The sequence below is a fragment of the Pseudophryne corroboree genome, chromosome 11 (assembly GCF_028390025.1).
Source record: "Pseudophryne corroboree isolate aPseCor3 chromosome 11, aPseCor3.hap2, whole genome shotgun sequence".
In the NCBI taxonomy this organism is placed as follows: Eukaryota; Metazoa; Chordata; class Amphibia; order Anura; family Myobatrachidae; genus Pseudophryne; species Pseudophryne corroboree.
In genome coordinates this window covers 19,834,849-19,855,354 of record NC_086454.1, presented here as the reverse complement: position 1 = coordinate 19,855,354, position 20,506 = coordinate 19,834,849, and the positions used below count along the sequence as shown (strand labels likewise).

Here is a 20,506-nt window from a genome sequence, read left to right as displayed (position 1 = left end):
TAGTGCTGTGCGACTGGCTTTTGGTGCTGTATCTATAGACTACAGGCTGTTCTAAGCAGCTGCAGGTGAGGAGGTTATATGAGGGTGGTGCAGTAATTAAGGTAACGAGACCTCACATGTGTAATGTTCTATATTTAATTCTAATTCCCCGCCAGGCCAGAGCAGGTAGACCACACTGCTTCCCCCCTCGGCCATTACACTGCACCTCATATCGGTCATACTGTACCAGCATCAGCTGTAAGATGGTGGACACAAGGTCACATGTTGAGGTGCGTAGTGTGATCAGATTTCTGTATCTAAAGGGCACATCAGCAGCTGACATTCATTGCCAACGTGTTGCGGTGTACGGTGATAGCGTCATGACACGGTTTTGGTGAACAGCCTGTGGTGATTATGCTTGTCCGACCAGATTGCTGCTCATCTTAATCTTCTGTCATCAAAGGCCGTGCACCAAACCTGTTACTGCGTCATGACGTTATCACCGTACACTGCCACACGTTTGCATTGAATTTCAGCTGCAGAAATCTGCTCCTACTACACACATCAATGTGTGACTATTCCATAGGAGAGATTGATACATCATATGGTAAACACCTATAGATAAGAATTACTGTGCCTGCAACACGATGTAGCCTCTGTCTGAACCATCTGACCTGCAACACGATGTAGCCTCTGTCTGAACCATCTGACCAGACTTTGCTCCCCCGGCAGCAGTGATAGTATAATCCATACCTGGTCTGTGGCCTCTGACCCTGTACTCCTGCCGCACAGTATCTACATCAGATATGCAGGAGCTGTATACAGCCCCAGAGGCCGATCACCACAAAGGTTTCATTCTGTAAAGACTATTTGGCATTTTATATACAGTAGGTACAAAGATTAGTCTGATAGGTGTAAGGGCGCAGCTGAAACTTTGCCAAGAAAAATTAAGTTAGATCCCAGGTTCCTTGTAGGCACCAGTTTTTATCCCTTCATTAAATCTGGTAATTGAAAAATCAACATTTTATATCAAACTGCCTCCGGGAGGAAAGTCTGCACAAGACCTTGTAAAGTACCCGCCGCTGTACTCTGGCACACTGGAGACCAATCACGCATCACCATCCGGCAGCAGATGTCAAGCTGAAAAAAAAAAAAAATGCATTGACCTAAGCAAGGCTGGACTGACACATAGCTGGGGTGTTCTGTTTACTTATCAGCCTGCAGTACCACTTTTCCACCTAAATCACAGGTCCTACCTGGGTTTTGGAACACCGTTCCAATCCACGTCAGAGTCCATTACCACTGCACCTTCCACCTAGGTTATTCCCAGGTCAGCACCCGTGTGCAGAGTTTCTGTTCTGTCGGTGATCTGGCTCTCAATGCTTTTAAAGGGACCCTTTGCCACTGAGCCGCAGCCCCCCCGGCTAACCCAGGTTATTGCGGCAGCAGAAAAGGGGTATAAGCATTGTCCCCAAATTAATTTAAGTATTTATTCTAGTATTCCAACAATGGATTTACATAACAGGTCAGTGTTACACACGAGGAATTATTGCCCCTCTACAGGGATGGAATATACATAGTAAGACAAATCTCTCTCCATTTAGTAAGCAATTATATTTCACTAAAGAAACACATTCAAAGTAAACGCAGCTGGTTAAAAGGTTGAAGCAATATTCAGTGTTACATTCAGTAGCAGAGGCAGCGTCAAGTATTGCTGTTCTAGTGCCGAAGTGATGCCATTAACCCCCGGGGAACAGGTGGCTGCAAGCTTGTACACACCAGTACCACCCACGTGTCGGCTGCCCGTGTGCGTAGGTGACAGTGAATTACATTTCCCTGTCATCCATCAGGGATGCTGGTTACAGTGGGGTATAGACTAGGTCCATGGAGCCAGGTGCACTTTAAATTTCCTTTAAAATAAATGATAATTAATTTGTTTCATGACTACAGCTGAGTAACTCACAGAGAAGGAAGACAGACCAACAACAGAAATCAGCAGAATATAATTTATTTTTTATTAGTGCTCACATCTCGTCTTTCTGTCTACGTCACATGATGCAGTCTCCGTTGTAATCACATGAACCCTCTACACCATGGAATGAATAAAAGACAGCATTGAACAGGACACTGAAATATATATCTTTATATAGATTATTCTTCATATAGATTGATACTCTTTGGAGGTGGGTATTTTTTGCCATTAAATCATTTGACCTGGAAAACAGTTTTAGATTATTACAATGCACTTTGTTTGTGCAATTGTATCTCTGGGTACTAAAATCTGAGGCTTTCCAGTTTCATTCCCCAATTTACGCAAGCATGCCCCAAGTCAGTTGTACTAAACACATCTTGCACTATTATATGTTTTAGCTTGGACACAGAGGCCATTACAGAATGAACGCCAGCAATCATGAAAATGCAGCCAATCTGTTGAGAAGGAGGCACCTTGTGCCTCATACCTCAGATGGCTAGATTCCCAGTCCATGTAATGAGTGCCAGTTACGCACTGTAGGTCGATACACTTTGCAATGTCAGGGGTTGTTCGGCCAGGCTGTGACGATGTGTTGGGTGGGCAAAAATACACAAATGGTAACAAGTTATTTCTGCAATAACTATACATTTAACCCTTTCTGCCTCCAAGCAGCTGCCAGACCACAGCAGCCTTTTTGGCAATCGCACAGGTACGGGTGACTAACATACAAGGGTAGTTGACCTACTTGGAAAGTGCAACATACAAAACACATTAAGACAATGGACACGCAACTATTGCGGGAAGGCTTAGAACTGTAGCTCCTTCTGAATGGACCAGAGGGTGTCTGCGCTCTTCCTCAAACACTCCTCTTCATCAGTCTTCAGGGTCATCTGTACCACATCGGTGATGCCCTGGTTCCCCAGAACAGATGGTATACTAAGGAAGACTTCATCCTTCACACCGTACAGTCCCTGGAAGAAAAGGAATACATTTGTGATAATCTGATTGGTTAGAAAGACCCAGGGTGGAACTACCCCCTGTGGTATTGTGTGTTGGCGTAAGATAAAAATGAGGGCTGTTTGCTCAGAGGGTACAGCAGTACCCACACGGCAATGCTTGCAAGGAGGAAGGGTCTTCTTTAAGACTACGTATTTTGAGCAAATAAAAATCATTGCCTCGAGACGATTGCTTTCATCTTGCAACCAACATGAATGCGACAACGCACCTGCCCTGTAGCGAGCCCTGCATCTCCAAGCTCCGCCTTCTGACAGCTACCAATGCAGGGGCCTGGTCAGTGAACAGCGGGTGCCAGCTAACACCAATACCTTTAGGTGTTCTGGGGGAAACCTTGTTTAGATTAACCCCTCCCTTTCATGCATCTGCAAAGTATTACTAGATTGATTTTATATTGCTACTCCTGTGCCGACCCTTGCCAGCATGTAGCCAATCCGCACCTCTGAATGCTAATAACCGCGGTGGCGCCGGGGTTCTATCACACAGATATGGGAAGACGGTAGTAACTGCACCTCGCTACATTGCTGCTGCAGACGGCAGTTTATGACTCGGGTCTATTCATGAAACTGTGAAGAGAATGAAGTTGTCCATGGCAACCAATCAGCTGCTCTGTATAAATGTAATCGAATGCAATTTATAAATATTACCTCAACACTGCTTGGTTGCCATGGGCAACTTCTCCACTGACACTTCTCCACTCTTTTCACTGCTTCATGACTAGACTCCTCAGTCACTGAACCCCACTTCCCTTATAGGTTACATTTTTGCTTCCATATATTTTAGCAGAAATCAAAGAAACTGAGGATGGTCAACTACACCCATCCTTCTACCAAACACATGGAGAGACTGCAGGGCGGCTGGGCAGTAATATGGTGCCACCCCCCATTGTTCTATTACTGCACCCATCCTTCTACCCGACACATGGAGACTGCAGGGTGACTGGGCGGTAATACTGTGCCACCCACCATTGTTCTATTACTACACCCATCCTTCTACCAAACACATGGAGAGACTGCAGGGTGACTGGGCAGTAATATGGTGCCACCCCCCATTGTTCTATTACTACACCCATCCTTCTACCAAACACATGGAGACACTGTAGGGCGGCTGGGCAGTAATATGGTGCCACCCCCCATTGTTCTGTTACTGCACCTATCCTTCTACCCAACACATGGAGACACTGTAGGGCGGCTGGGCAGTAATATGGTGCCACCCCCCATTGTTCTATTACTACACCCATCCTTCTACCCAACACATGGAGACTGCAGGGTGACTGGGCGGTAATACTGTGCCACCCCCCATTGTTCTATTACTACACCCATCCTTCTACCAAACACATGGAGACACTGTAGGGCGGCTGGGCAGTAATATGGTGCCACCCCCCATTGTTCTGTTACTGCACCTATCCTTCTACCCGACACATGGAGAGACTGCAGGGTGGCTGGGTGTTAATATGGTGCCACCCCCCATTGTTCTATTACTACGCCCATCCTTCTACCCAACACATGGAGAGACTGCAGGGTGACTAGGCGGTAATACTGTGCCACCCACCATTGTTCTATTACTACACCCATCCTTCTACCCAACACATGGGGAGACTGCAGGGTGACTGGGCGGTAATACTGTGCCACCCACCATTGTTCTTTTACTACACCCATCAACAAATACATGGAAGAACAGAACCGAAATCCAGTACTCCTACTACTACTCTTCCCAAGCAGCGGTGGAGTGTTTGATACTTGATCTTTTTTGCCTTTTGTTTAGGTGCCATAGCAGCAGACATCGGTCACACCTGCTCCTCTGCAAGCTTCGATCACTCCGGGTAGGAGTGGGGAGATACTTTCACTTGCACTGAGAAACACTAATCACCGTTTTCTAGCAATTGTCAACTCACGAACCAAATCAAATAGGTGCAGTGCTGGGGCATATACTTAGAGCGTGACATGACAGGAAGCAGCGCTCAGCGAGGGATTAGCAACAGCCAAGGTGCTCCTTAGGGAAAGTCATAACCTGGGCGCCAGGGCAGGAACCCCCAGTGTCACTTGAAGAGCATTTACCTTGACCATAGTAGAGATTGGGTGGACACGTCGGAGGTTCTTGAGGATCGTTTCAGCGAGATCTGCCACAGAGAGGCCGATGGCCCAGGAAGTGTAGCCCTTCAGCTTGATGACTTCATAAGCACTGTGAGGAATATGAAATACAGCACATCACTAACGGTCAGCGGTGAGCGCAGAGATGCATGATGTGCGGGGAGATATTGGGTGTAGCTAGTTCTCCTGCTCAGCCAGTGAGGAGCTGGACTACACAATACGAACGTGGAACAGACTTCCAGTTATCGGCCAACCACAACAGTGACAGCTACACCTCTTATCAGATCTATAGTCTATATAGGTGCAACCACAGGCATGCAGATGGAATTGCAGCCTATTCAGAGGTAAGCGTACTATATGCAATGATCCAGTTACATCCGGTGGAACTTTGCACCCAGGGTGGGGCTAGTACAAATGCACGCCATTAGTGGCGACAGCTGCACTGACTAGGGGGCGTATAGGGGCGATGCAGCTGACTTGTAATACTATTTGAGAGCTCCATCTGTTTTCCATGCACAATGCAGCTACTTTACACGTGACGTCGCACAGTCTGCAGGAATGGACACCTGTTCTCTGTACTGCATAAATACATCACCAGAGGTGAGCGAGGACGTACCTTTCCACTACCTGCTTGTGCACCTCTTTCCAGTTCTCCTTATCCGCACTTGTTCCCATGTCAGGATTCAGGGTCTTCAGAGACACTCCGGCCACATTCACCCCACTCCAGACCGGCACTGAAAGAGGGCGAGAGGATTAGTAACCAGTCTACTGGGAGACGGAACAGGCTGCACATTACTTCCTAGATTGGAGGAGACACTGCAGTCCACGCCTGATGCACAGTAACTGAGCAATATCTGGCACTGCGCAAAACGCGCAGCTGTCCCACCACCCACGCTTTTCCGCACTATACACGTTGAGCAAATCAATATTATACTGTATAAAATTTACTAAGCTTCAGCCAGATAAGGATCCTCTAGTCTAGGCCATGTGTCAGTCATGTGACCTAGGAACAGACTACAAAGATAGTTACAGCTGACACTGGGAGTAACCACCTTTATTTATATTTCTTTGTATTTTGGGAATAATTAAGGTACTCGGCTACTAGCTGTTATTTTCTCTATGTATGTTAATGAACGCAAGAGTGGGCGTGGCTTACTGCGCAATTAAACATTCCCTATGGTTAAAATGTAACATAGGTTTTCCAGTGTTTCATACTGAACCGTGCGCCACATTAGGGAAGCAGGAAATAGTATCATGTCTGACGAGGGCAGAGAACTGTATATTTATTTTTATCCTTTTTTATATCCTAAATAGACGCTTCCACAGAACGCCGTGTATAAGTGCTAGTTGTTCCCAAGGCAACATTTGGTAACATTTCCTAGATTGCACTTTGCAGTTTATTCCCAATGACATTTTACATAATCATTAACTTATGATCAATGTAAAAAAAATTAAAGCAAATAATTTCCAGCTGTTCTGTCGGTGCAGAGCGTTCTGCTGAAGCAAAGCGTTGCCGTCTAACAGCTCAGCAACTGTTCCATTGCCCTCTCTCTGCACTCTGGGGGTAAAGGCCATACCGTCTGACCTACTTGTGTTACACTGGTGACCTTTCCAAATAGATAAATATAGATCCTCTCTAAGGTTACGGAGGTTCAGTCTTCAGATCCTTTTCCCTGACTGCAGCTGACAACTACTAGAATCTCACCACTGGAGTCTCCGTGTTCACCGATGACCCAGCCGTGGCAGCTCAGGGAGTGAATGCCCAGCTTCTCCCCCATGAGGTAGCGGAAGCGGGCAGAGTCCAGGTTGCAGCCACTGCCGATGACTCGGTGCTTGGGGAAGCCGCTGATTTTCCAGGCTACGTACGTCAAGACATCAACTGGAAGGAAAAAAAAAAAAATACATTAGCTTGTAATTGAATTTCTAAATTACAGACAGCCCAACGTTTTTCCAGATAATCAGATCCTCAGAATGACACAATAGGGAAAGGTATTGGAGCTCACACAGTTACAACTTATAGTATATTGTTGCAGTGCACTTTGTTATACAGCTCAGAATGCACATAACAGTTCCTTCAGATGCAAACTCCGCTGGGCTTTTGTAACCACCCTGTGTCCACTTACATATCTGAATATTGGATTTCAAAGTCGGATATATAAAGCAGATTAGCCCTACGGACACACTGACAGCCCTATATCGCTGCCCTGAATGGATTACATCGAATACTTTTTCCCTAAAGGACACTGTTTAATGACTTCCAACCCTGAACCATTAATGCATTGCGTCCCCGTTTTATTAGTGGGATGTGTGAGTGTAGAAAGAACACATGTAAGTTTTGAGAGAACTGTGTACAGGGGAGGCGAGCTGCCTGATAGAACCGGAGACATTAAGGTAGAACATATTCCGTGAAAGACAAATCTTCCCATATGTGATGAACTAGCCCAAACCTGGTCATTAGCCTCGGCCAAACAATGGTTCTATTCTATGTAACTGTTCCATACTTCCAAAAGGTCTCTGGCATTCTGATAACACAATCCCTATAGAGTAGCGGCAGGTATGTGGAGACAAACACTCACCAGGGTTGGAGACAATCAGCAGTATGCAGTTGGGACTGTACTTCACAATATTGGGAATGATAAATTTGAAGATGTTGACGTTGCGCTGCACCAGGTTCAGGCGGCTCTCTCCCTCTTGTTGGCGGGCACCGGCGGTTACGACCACCAGCTTGGAGTTGGCTGTGACACTGTAATCTGTAATAGAAACAAGGCTCCGATATAAGATTCTTCTACCCCTTCATCACACACAGATAGAGTCGCATCCCACCACTCTGATCAGGTCACATGACATGACCGCCAGAATCAGATATTGGTCAGCTGCCTAGCTCGTGCATGGGTCAGTAATATACATACGTGACCAAGTCACATGACAATGGGACGATCACTCTTAAGCCGAGCGCTAGGTCGCTGCTTCTGGACGCAATTTCCACCATGTGCAAGAACATGCCTATTGGCTGCAGAGTGAGAGGCACGCTCAAGAGACAGGGAGTAAAAGATTGCCTCTATAGTCCATTATTCCCACCCAAACTTTGACACGACTGTCATAACCCATTTCCGTGGCGTTACAAGCTGTAGATAAATAACCTGGGGGGGGGGGGGTGCTAATTTACATACAATATTTCACACAAGTCCCTGACTGGCGGGAGGTAATCACCCCTGTCTAGTCTCAGAGCACGCACTCACCTTTCCCAGACACAATCTTTGGAGTGCGCAGGAAGAGGCTGCCATGTTGGAGGTCCATCATTTCCCCCTTCAACTTGTCTTCTATCACGTCAACCAGAGCAAGCTCATCGGCCAAGTCCTGTGGAGGGAGAGAGACAAACTGTAAGGACACAGGAGCCACAGAGGGGCTCCGTCACCATGTACGAGTTACGGAAACCCAGGGTGGGTTCTAACAGCTGTAATAGTCTGGGGCAATTATAGCTTGACATACCTATGTGCTCCTAATGAACACAGAACTCCTAACTCCTCTTCTGTACAGGAGATTATACACATACTCACATTGCTAATGTAAAGTATATGCATCATACACCAGTGCAAACACATGAAAAAGCAAATACACAAAGTGAAGGACATTTAAAAACACAACTTCTAGTTAAACAAATGAAATGTGAATTGGACTCTTGTTTGCAGTCCGTCCCAATTCAATAGTCATTTTCCTATAATGCAATTTATGCGCTGTGTGATGCAGACTATAGTTCTGTGCCCTAGTAGGGTCTTGGAAATGTTCAGCCAATAAGAAACTTATTGGTATAGGTGCATATTCTGGGTGTGGATCATTAGGTCACCCCATATGGTCAACAGTGAAAAGGTAAACACCACAAAAATGTTCGACAAGTTTATTTTATTTATTTTTTTGCGCGGGGGGGGGTGGGGGGGGGGTCATTTTGTATGTTTAACCACATGTGACCCCCATTTAGGGTACAGTGTCCCCTCGCACGGTACGCTTCAAGCAAGGGGCCTCACTGCACTCAGCACAGGTTACTATTCCCTACTGTAATCCATGTGGATCGTAAAGTATGAAAAAGTTTTAGAAAAAAAAAAAACCTCACAACTTGTGTCGACCATTTGAATAGTCGACCTTAAGCACCTGTCTGAATACAACTATAATTGGTTCTAGCCATTAACACATTTCAAAGTTTGTACAGATAAATTAATCAGTTACCTATACCTCCTAGAGCAACGGTTCTCAAATGCGGTCCTTAAGGCACCCCAACAGTCCAGGTTTCAAGAATATCCATGTTTGGCCACAGGTGTCTTAATTAGCACCTCAGACAGTTTTATTTAAACCATCTGTGCGGAGCCATGGATATACTTAAAACCTGGACTGTAGGGGTGCCTGCGAGACCCTTTGTCCTACAGCACAGGTTCCTCACACTCGGAGCTACATTCCACACTTACAGTAGCTCTGAACTCACAGCCCCATAGGGGCCAGATTGGCACGCAAGCAGGGCAGTTCAGCTGCAGTTGCCGGCAACTTGCCCCACTCACAGCTAATAGTGTAACACTCCAAGGGGTCAGTGCTAATGAGTAACAAGTGTTGTCTAGCAACCATGTTGTCAAGAGAAGAGATTCATTAGACGAATGCGGATCTCACTGCTGCATTCCAAATGCTGATCCTAATGCGAGAGCAGACGGAATCAGCGATGACTGTATAACGCGTTATGATATAATATATGTAAATTAGTCACCCAATAATCTATTATTCCATCACTTTACCTTACCATAAAGTTATATTGATGCAATAGGAGGAGTAGATATTTATTCCGTAATGCTGGTCCAAGTAAACAGTAACCAGAAATTGAGCCCCCAAATCTCAGCCCCTTTAGAGCCCCATTTGCTCTTGATCTGGATCCACACAGTCTGGGTGATATTATAGACCATTATATAATAGGAATCTAATATTCTTAGATCGCAGTGGTCTTGCACAAATGATATAGATATATATATCCAGCCAGAGAATACCTCACCTTCTGCAGGACGCTGATGGCACAGGCCATGCCAACTGCACCAACGCCAACTATGGTCACCTTGTTCTGAGGAGCGGCCGCCTCACCCAGCACATTCTTGATCAGCTTCTCTTTGGTGCTTGCCATCTTGCTCTGCTGTAAGAAGCACAAAGTCAGTGCAGGGCCAGGGGGTACAGGGGGGCACACAGCCCGCGCAGGGTTCAGGGGGGGCACACAGCCCTTCATAAATTCACCCGCTCTTTGTTTATAAACCAGCACTGTACATGTCAGCTGTGGCGCAATCTAACCCTAGGCCTCGTCACGCAACTTGTACTCTACAGATAAGGAAGCCTGTACTGTACTATCAATGGGGTCTCTGGCAATCTGTATTGTAAAATAGATTTCCCTTTACAAAGTATTAATGATCCTCTTTCGTCCCTTTGCTGTACTCAATTTTATTATCTATATTACCGACTACATAACACTCCCATACAAACACCCAACAGCTTCCAAAATCATGTTCCCCAGGTATATGGGAACTGGTCATCGACTAGAGCAGTGGTTCTCAAACTCGGTCCTCAGGACCCCACACGGTTCACGTTTTCCATGTCACCCGAAAGCTGCACTGTGTATCAACAACTTACACATTTTAAAAATCTGCAGGTGACCTGCAAAACATGAACTGTGTGGGGTCCTGAGGACCGAGTTTGAGAACCTGTGGACTAGAGGAAGACTGCATCTCATGGCCACCAGAATACACCCGCATCCAAGAGGTCATTGCAAAATCATTATTCCCCTATACACCAAGGCCACAGACACTTGATAGAATGATAAATCGGTGTATAGGACAGGGCGGCAGATAGCGGGCAATATTCCTCACTAGAATAAGGTAATGGGAGCACTGCTCGGTATAAACATCTTGTTACGCCACCAAAAAGTTGTAAACTTCAAAATATGTAAATATTCAGTTGATTCTTGGATAATTCCAACTGACTGAGGTCTATGTACGGTGAGATAAAGTATCAGCCAATCAGCTCCTAACTGCTATGTTACAGGCTATGGGGGATATGTACTAAGCCAGGCATTCCCAACCACGGTCCTCAAGGCACACTAACAGTCCTGGTCTTAGTGATATCCAGCCTTCAGCACAGGTGACTTAATTAGTAGCTCAGTTATTTTGATTTAACCATCTGTGCAGCAGCCTGGATATCACTAAAACCTGCACTGTTGGTGTGCCTTGAGGACCGTGGTTGGGAATGCCAGTACTAAGCAGTGATAAAAGTGGAGAAGAGGGCCAGCGGAGAAGTTGCCCAGGGCAACCAATCAGCATTGACGTAACATTTAGAATCTGCATACTATAAATGTATACAGAGCAGCTGATTGGTTGCCATGTACAGCTTCTCCACTGGCTCACTTCTTCACTTTTATCACTGCTTAGTACATGTCCCCTTTAGTTTGGAATAGGACAGTAATGAGCCGATTGGTTGGTACTTTATCTCTCTCCACGTCTTAGTACATAGGAGTGTTCGTTTTAGGACATGTGTATATCCGGTTATACAGCGATAGGACGGCTTGGTTTAGGGCACACATGTTTACCAGCGCGTGGCTCTATGTCCCCCTGAGAGACAGGCCTGGGACTTCCTGCAGCCGCCATCACGCGGCACTGCGGCTGCTCTACGCACACAATGGATGTAACACAAGGGGCAGAGGAAGTACATGTCAGCCAGCAGATAAAGCGCGTGTATACACACACAGGGCAGCCAGATACAGCTATTTATCTGTATGTCATGGCTGTACAGAGACACCACCCACTACGAGATAAATAACACTTTATTCCAGCACATTATCAGCCTCTGTGGGAGCATTTAGAAATGGGAGGGACGACAGCAAGCCAGCATGCAAAAATAGCCATCGGTATATCAGCTAGGCCAAAGCCTGGCTGTGGTTGCTATGGTAACCAGGGATAGTGCCAGGAAAACACTTTATTCCAAGCAATGGGAAACTAGAATACGGCCTCTTGGGGTGACAGTCTCCTTTTTTTGATACAGAAATCTATAATAAATTTATCTACACGTCCCTAGGTCTAAGAGCGACATCCTAATATCGTTACATAATATAAAATCCCAGAAACAACGTAGCAATGTCATGACACCATGTCAGCAAGTAATCACTATGGATTACAGTATTCTCATGGCTGTTATTACCTCCAGGAATGGAGGATGGGTTGTTCCTGTAGTAATTATTCTCAGCCTTTATTTATATAGCGCCACAGGGGATCCTCAACGCCATCGAGTACATACACAAACCGTACGGACAGAAGAAACCAGTGATTTATGGTACACAGCACTGCAGGACATGATATTGTATAGTCACTGCTGCAACACTGGTCATAGGGCCTAATTCAGACCTGATCACAGCAGCAAATGTGTTAGCAAATGGGCAAAACCATGTGCACTGCAGGGGGGGGGGGCAGATGTAACATGTGCAGAGAGCGTTAGATTTGGGTGGGGTGTGTTCAAACTGAAATCTAAATTGCAGTGTAAAAATAAAGCAGACAGTGTTTACCCTGCACAGAAATATAATCCACTCAAATCTAACTCCCTCTGCACATGTTACATCTGCCCCCCTCCTGCAGTGCACATGGGCCCTCATTTAGAGTTGTTCGCTCGCTGCTATTTTCAGCAGAATTGCTAATAGGCTAAAATCCGGCAGTTCTGCTCATGCATATGCACAGCAGGGCGCACGCACTAAGCAATTTTACACAAAACTATGCTATTTTACTCACGGGCGAACAAAGCTTTTCAATCGCTCTGCTGATCGTAGTGTGATTGACAGGAAGTGGGTGTTTCTGGGCGGAAACTGGCCGTTTTCAGGGAGTGTGCTAAAAAAACGCAGGCGTGCCAGCAGAAAACGCAGGCGTGCCTGGAGAAACGGGGGAGTGGCTGGCCGGACGCTGGGCGTGTTTGTGACGTCAAACCAGGAACTAAACAGACTGAGGTGATCGCAATCTAGGAGTAGGTCTGGAGCTACTCAAACTGCAAGGAAATACTTAATAGCAGAATTGCTAATCTTTCGTTAGCAATTCTGCTATGCTAAGATTCACTCCCAGAGGGCGGCGGCTTTGTGTTTGCATTTCTGCTAAAAGCAGCTAGCGAGCGATCAACTCAGAATGAGGGCCATGCTTTGGCCCAACTGCTAACAAATTTGCTGCTGCAATCAGATCTGAATTAAGGCCCTCATTCCGAGTTGTTCGCTCGCTAGCTGCTTTTAGCAGCAGTGCAAACATTAGGCCGCCGCCCTCTGGGAGTGTATCTTAGCAGAAGTGCGAACGAAAGGTTCACAGCACTGCTACAAGAAAAGAAAAAAAAAAAAAAAAAAAAAAAAAAAAAAAAAAATTGTGCAGTTTCTGAGCAGCTCGAGAGACCTACTCCTAGCTTGTGATCACTTCAGACTATTTAGTTCCCGTTTTGACGTCACGAATACGCCCTGCGTTCGGCCAGTCACGCCCGCGGTTGTATCTGACATGCCTACGTTTTTTTTTTTTGTTTTTTTTACACACTCCCCGAAAACAGTCTGTTACCACCCAGAAACACCCACTTCCTGTCAATCACTCTGCGGCCAGCAGTGCGATTGAAAAGCGTCGCTAGACCTTGTGTGAAACTGCGTCGGCTCTTTTGAAAGTCGCGTGTGCATTGAGCCGCATGCGCAGATATGCAGATATTTAGCCTGAACACTGCGAAGCGAACAACGGCAGCTAGCGATCAACTCGGAATGACCCCCTAGGCCCATAGTACCCAAATCAGTAGCAGGGCGGCTGAACCGAAAGGTTAGGTGTCATTGTAGGCAATGGTGAGGAGGGGACCCGGATTGAAGGTCGACAGGGTCTCTAGGTCGACATGAGTTTCACAATTTTTTTCTGTTTTTTTATTTTTTCATACTTAACGATCCACGTGGACTACGATTGGAACGGTAAAGTGTGCCGAGCGAAGCGGTAGCTGAGCTAAGGCACCATGCCCGAAGCATGGCGAGCGAAGCGAGCCATGCGAGGGGACGCGGTGCACTAATTTGGGATCCCGGTCACTCTACGAAGAAAACACCAAAACATTAAAAACTCATGTCGACCTAAAGACCCTGTCGACCAATAGTGGTCGACTTTCAATACCACACCCGGTGAGGAGATGAGGGAAGGAAAAGCACATGTGGGAAGAGGGCCCTGCTCGTAAAAGCTAGCAATCTAATTACCATAACCAACATAATCTCCTATTAAAACAAATAATAATGCAAATAAATTCTACTTTAATATCTTCTATTTGTATGTCTACATTACACCACAGCCAATGACCGGGCACAGTAGATTTTATGCAGATAATGATAACTTGACATCAGCCATTTAAAAAATGAAATAACCCCGGGAGGTGTTTCCATGTAGGGTGATGAGTGATGAAAATCTGTGTGCAGGGGGGGGGGGGAGGGGGAGCTACAGCGCTCAAGGACAAAGTGATGCAGCGTGATATGGTACAGCCCGCTCTCCTATCACATGAGAAGATGCTACAATGATCTGCGGATACTGGATGTGACAGATGAGGCAGGAGCACACACTGGGGCCGTCTCATCACTGGAAGCTGGGATTCCTCCCCTGATCACTTGTAGCAATGAGATTTGGTAAATCTGGAGCAGAGTCTTGTGGTTTCTGTTCTGCAGACAGCGTCAGCACTGAGGGTCCAGTCTTCTGCTGCAGATGATGGCTTGTGCCACTCAGTGGGCATATGGCATGACCTTGGTGTGTACCAGATGCAGGATGCAAGCTACATTACACTATTTCTGCTGTACACCAGCAGCATTTAGCTGTATTATAGTATAAATTGATCCCTTGGAGGATCTCTATATAAATCCAATCAGTCATGGATAATCCGCTCAGGAAGGTCTAGGCCCTGGCTCACTAAGTGATGTTTTGCAATGGTGCCCCCTGTGGTACATAGGTGGCAAAATGGGATGTAGTTTCAGCTGGCTTCTCATCGCCTTTTCAACCAACGTGAATTAGCAGGACCAACGGCTGAGACTTGTAGTTCCATTAGTATACACAATACACCACAGCCCCACCCTGCAGCTTTAGCTCTCCCTGACTCAGCTCCCACTGCAAGGGGTGCTCAGGGTGCAGGAGGGTGAGCGCACTCTCACATGTTACTTTATACACTACCTCTATGTCTGTCTATTACCCAGTTTGTCTATCGCGGTTTCAAATTGTAAAGCGCAATGGAATATGCTGCCCTATAAGTGTGATATAACTATTAATAAATAAATAGATCATAAATATCAGACACTTCCACACATTAAACCTAGACTATGGTTCCCCCCCTCCCTCATTTACCAAGCCTTGGGGAGTGATAAATATCAGTGATAAAGTACCAGCCAATCAGCTCCTAACGGTCATGTTACAGGCTGTGTTTGAAAAACGACAGTTAGGAGCCGATTGGTTGCTACTTTATCACCCTCCAAGGCTTGATAAACCTGGACCTATAACCTATAAGTAAAACAACCAATCATATAATCATCTACCACCAAGTCTTCTGTGATCACGATTACCAGTTATTTATATAGCGCACACATATACCACAGGGCTGTACAGAGAATATTTGCCCATTCACATCAGTCCCTGTCCCAGTGGAGCTTACACTCTATATTCCCTATCACATGTACACGCACACATTCACACTAGGGTTAATTTTGTTGGGATCCAATTAACCTACTAATATTGGATTGTGGGAGGAAACCGGAGTACCCCGAGGAAACCCACGCAAGTACGGGGAGAATATACAAACTCCACACAGTTAGGGCCATGGTGGGAATCGAAGCCATGACCTCAGTGCTGCAAGGCTGTACGTGCTGCCCATTAACATATTACATGCCTGTCTGTGCCAGGGGTCAAGGAGGCACATGCATAACATGTGCCAGGGGAGGGCACACACATGACATGTGCAGGAGTAGATACATGCATGTCATGGCTGAGCATACATGGATTCCTGAATAGACTGTTGCAATATATCACCCAGCCGCCCCTATGAGGGCTGCCCCTATCCAGCTCTGCTATAACGGGTTACTGCAGATGTGAGGACTGTACAATGAGTAGGGTGCATAGGGTCAGTGCTGAGGGGTGTGCACAGGGTGCCCCCGGGTGGCAGTAGTGCTGCTCTCACCTGTCTCCGATGCCCGGCCCGTTCTCAGATACTGCTGCAATAATAACCCGTGCACAGGTCGCTCCGGGAGGGAGACTTATATAGCGCCCTGTCATCTACGTCACTGCCTCATTAGCATAGAGCGGCGGACGTGCCCGGGAGCAGGCGCTGCGGCGGCGGATGAATCTCATAGTAGTGAGAGCTATGGGGGCGAGTGGGACTTGAGCAGGCGGGGAGGCTGCTCGGTCTTTGGGGCGGCAGCAGGGTGACTGCTGGGGTCCCGGGGTTACAACACAGGGGTGCAGGGTCCCGTGTTAGTGTGAGGGGGTCTCTGAGCTGATAGTATGAGGGGTCTCTGAGCTGATAGTGTGAGGGGATCTCTGAACTGATAGTATGAGGGGGTCTCTGAGCTGACAGTGTGGGGGGGGGGGGGGGGGGTCTCTGAGCAGATAGTATGAGGGGGTCTCTGAGCTGACAGTGTGGGGGGGTCCCTGAGCTGACAGTGTGGGGGGGTCCCTGAGCTGACAGTGTGGGGGGGGGGGGGGGTCTCTGAGCTGATAGTGTGAGGGGATCTCTGAGCTGATAGTATGAGGGGGTCTCTGAGCTGATAGTGTGAGGGGATCTCTGAGCTGATAGTGTGAGGGGGTCTCTGAGCTGATACTGTGAGGGGGTCTCTGAGCTGATAATGTGAGGGGGGTCTCTGAGCTGATAGTGTGAGGGGATCTCTGAGCTGATAGTATGAGGGGGTCTCTGAGCTGATAGTGTGAGGGGATCTCTGAGCTGATAGTGTGAGGGGGGTCTCTGAGCTGATAATGTGAGGGGGGTCTCTGAGCTGATAGTGTGGGGGGTCTCTGAGCTGATAGTATGAGGGGGTCTCTGAGCTGATAATGTGAGGGGGGTCTCTGAGCTGATAGTGTGGGGGGTCTCTGAGCTGATAGTATGAGGGGGTCTCTGAGCTGATAATGTGAGGGGGGTCTCTGAGCTGATAGTGTGAGGGGATCTCTGAGCTGATAGTATGAGGGGGGTCTCTGGGCTGATAGTGTGATGTGTCTCTGGGCAGATAGTGTGAGGGGGTCTCTGGGTTGATAGTATGAGGGGGGTCTCTGAGCTGATAGTATGAGGGGGGTCTCTGAGCTGATAGTATGAGGGGGTCTCTGGGCTGATAGTGTGAGGGGATCTCTGAGCTGATAGTATGGGGGGGAAGGTCACTGAGCTGATAGTATGAAGGGGTCTCTGGGTTGATAGTATGAGGGGGGATCTCTGAGCTGATAGTGTGAGGGGGTCTCTGAGCTGATAGTATGGGGGGGGTCACTGAGCTGATAGTGTGAGGGGTCTCTGAGCTGATAGTGTAAGAGGGGTCTCTGAGCTGATAGTATGAGGGGCGTCTCTAAACATAGTATGGGGGGGGGTCTCTGAGCTGATAATGTGAGGGGGGTCCCTGAGCTGATAGTATATGGGGTCTCCCCCCCCCCCCCCCCCCCCCACACACACCTTGTTTATCCCTTTCCCAGGGGCTTTATAACAGAGGAAGGGGCCCGTGTGCACCTCCCAGTGGGCCCTCTCCTCTGTACATCGCAGTGGTCTCCGGCATTGTGCTGGAGACTACTGCGCATGCACAGGTCTCCGGAAACATGGTGCCGGCATAACTGATTTGGCGACTGCACATTTTGTCGGCGAGTTTCGCCGGTAAGTATTAAAAATGGGTGCGGTGTGGGCCCCCCTGGAACCGGGGCCTATGTGCACTGCAGACATTGCACACATTATAGAAACGCCTATGCCCTGCCACCTCACCTTATTGCAGAGATATCGAACTGTGGGGCACGAGGGAGTGATCATAAGTCCCGCCTGCTGTAGCTCTGGACAAGCCTGTCGCAAAGCATTCTGGGATGCAATGTCGGTGGTCAGAGACCACCGCGTCACTGCCAGGAGGCCGCTGCAAAAGAAGGATTTCCTTCATTTAAATCGGACACAGTGGGCGGACACGACGTATCTGATGCGACCAAGCCGTGTGACAGACACCTGGCTGTCGTCGCATCACATATGTGAGTTCCAGGCAAGTGCTTAAAGAAATGATACGTATCTCCAATGGGGATTGTATTGAAATCCCGGCAGTCACCATCCCAACGGTCAGAATGCTGACAGCAGCATCCCGACGGTCAAAAACCAGATGGATTCTGGTAAGTATTTTCTCTGACGTCCTAGTGGATGCTGGGAACTCCGTAAGGACCATGGGGAATAGACGGGCTCCGCAGGAGACTGGGCACTCTATAAGAAAGATTTGGTACTATCTGGTGTGCACTGGCTCCTCCCTCTATGCCCCTCCTCCAGACCTCAGTTAGATTTCTGTGCCCGGCTGAGCTGGATGCACACTAGGGGCTCTCCTGAGCTCCTAGAAAGAAAGTTTAATTTAGGTTTTTTATTTTACAGTGAGACCTGCTGGCAACAGGCTCACTGCAACGAGGGACTAAGGGGAGAAGAAGCGAACCTACCTGCTTGCAGCCAGCTTGGGCTTCTTAGGCTACTGGACACCATTAGCTCCAGAGGGATCGACCGTAGGACCCGTCCTTGGTGTTCGTTTTCCGGAGCCGCGCCGCCGTCCCCCTTACAGAGCCAGAAGCATGAAGATGGTCCGGAAAATCGGCGGCAGAAGACTTCAGTCTTCACCAAGGTAGCGCACAGCACTGCAGCTGTGCGCCATTGCTCCTCATTACACACTTCACACTCCGGTCACTGAGGGTGCAGGGCGCTGGGGGGGGGCGCCCTGAGCAGCAATAAAAACACCTTGGCTGGCAAAATAACCACAATATATAGCCCCAGAGGCTATATATGTGGTAATTACCCCTGCCAGAATACAGAAAATAGCGGGAGAAAAGTCCACCGAAAAAGGGGCGGAGCCATCTCCCTCAGCACACTGGCGCCATTTTTCCCTCACAGTTCCGCTGGAAGGAAGCTCCCTGACTCTCCCCTGCAGTCTACACTACAGAAAGGGTAAAAAAGAGAGGGGGGCACTAAATTTAGGCGCAGTTTAATACTATAAGCAGCTATAAAGGGTCATAATTCAGTTAGTCCCTGCATTATTATAGCGCTCTGGTGTGTGCTGGCATACTCTCTCTCTGTCTCCCCAAAGGGCTTTTGTGGGGTCCTGTCTCCTTTAAGAGCATTCCCTGTGTGTGTGCGGTGTGTCGGTACGGCTGTGTCGACATGTTTGATGAGCAGATGCCTGTAAATGTGATGTCACCCCCTGCGGGGCAGACACCTGAGTGGATGGATTTATGGAAGGAATTACGTGCAAGTGTCGACTCCTTACATAAAAAATTTGACGACATGCCAAATGCGGGACAGCCGGCTTCTCAGCTCGTGCCTGCCCAGACGACTCAAAGGCCATCGGGGGCTCTAAAGCGCCCGCTACCTCAGATGGCAGACACAGATGTCGACACGGATACTGATACCAGTGTCGACGACGATGAGTCAAATTTAATGTCCACTAGGGCCATTCGTTGCATGATTGAGGCAATGAAAGAGGTATTACACCTTTCTGATATAAACCCAGGTACCTCAAAAAAGGGTATTATGTTTGGGGAGAAAAAACTACCTATAGTTTTTCCCCCATCTGAAGAATTAAATGAAGTGTGTGAAGAAGCGTGGGCTTTCCCCGATAAAAAATTGGTGATTTCAAAAAAATTACTAATGGCGTTCCCTTTCTCGCCAGAGGATAGGTCACGTTGGGAAACTCCCCCTAGGGTGGATAAAGCGCTCACACGTTTGTCTAAAAAGGTGGCACTACCGTCTCCGGATACGGCCGCCCTAAAGGAACCTGCTGATAGAAAGCAGGAGGCTATCCTAAAGTCTATATATACACACACACTGGTGTTATACTGAGAACAGCTATTGCTTCAGCGTGGATGTGCAGTGCTGCTGCTGCTTGGTCAGATTCCCTGTCGGAACATATTGACACCCTAGACAGGGACACTATATTGCTAACCGTAGAGCATTGTCCATTTCTGCTAGGAGAGGCTTATGGACTCGGCAGTGGACAGGAGATGCAGATTCTAAAAGGCACATGGAAGTTTTGCCTTATAAGGGTGAGGAGTTATTCGGGGATGGTCTTTCAGACCTTGTTTCCACAGCTACAGCTGGGAAGTCAGCATTTTTGCCCCATGTCCCCTCACAGCCTAAGAAAGCGCCGTATTACCAGGTACAGTCCTTTCGACCCCAGAAAAACAGGCGGGGAAAAGGCGGGTCCTTTCTGTCTAGAGGCAGAGGAAGGGGGAAA

General features: G+C 47.7%; 1 protein-coding gene across 2 annotated transcripts; it reads right to left on the bottom strand.

Moving 5' to 3' along the window:
* Window positions 1-1,971: 1,971 nt before the first annotated feature.
* Window positions 1,972-16,361, bottom strand: LOC134970342 (L-lactate dehydrogenase A chain). 2 transcript variants are annotated; one of them, XM_063946348.1, is made up of 8 exons: window positions 16,255-16,361; window positions 10,082-10,216; window positions 8,295-8,412; window positions 7,632-7,805; window positions 6,761-6,934; window positions 5,672-5,789; window positions 5,023-5,146; window positions 1,972-2,922 (listed from the first exon to the last, which is right to left on the bottom strand). In XM_063946348.1, the coding sequence occupies exons 2-8, from the start codon at window positions 10,205-10,207 to the stop codon at window positions 2,758-2,760; spliced, it is 999 nt and encodes a 332-aa protein (XP_063802418.1). In that variant the 5' UTR covers window positions 10,208-10,216; window positions 16,255-16,361; the 3' UTR covers window positions 1,972-2,757. The 2 variants fall into 2 exon arrangements, with proteins under 2 accessions (XP_063802418.1, XP_063802419.1); XM_063946349.1 differs by having other exon boundaries at window positions 10,082-10,213; window positions 16,255-16,359.
* Window positions 16,362-20,506: the final 4,145 nt, after the last annotated feature.

Coding starts and splice junctions, on each gene's coding strand:
- LOC134970342 (XM_063946348.1), bottom strand. CDS start 10,207: ATGGCAAGCACCAAAGAGAAGCTGATCAAGAATGTGCTGGGTGAGGCG. Junction 7,806..8,294: donor AAAGATTGTGTCTGGGAAAG/GTGAGTGCGTGC, acceptor TTTCTATTACAG/ATTACAGTGTCACAGCCAAC. Junction 2,923..5,022: donor CAATCTCTACTATGGTCAAG/GTAAATGCTCTT, acceptor CTTTTCTTCCAG/GGACTGTACGGTGTGAAGGA.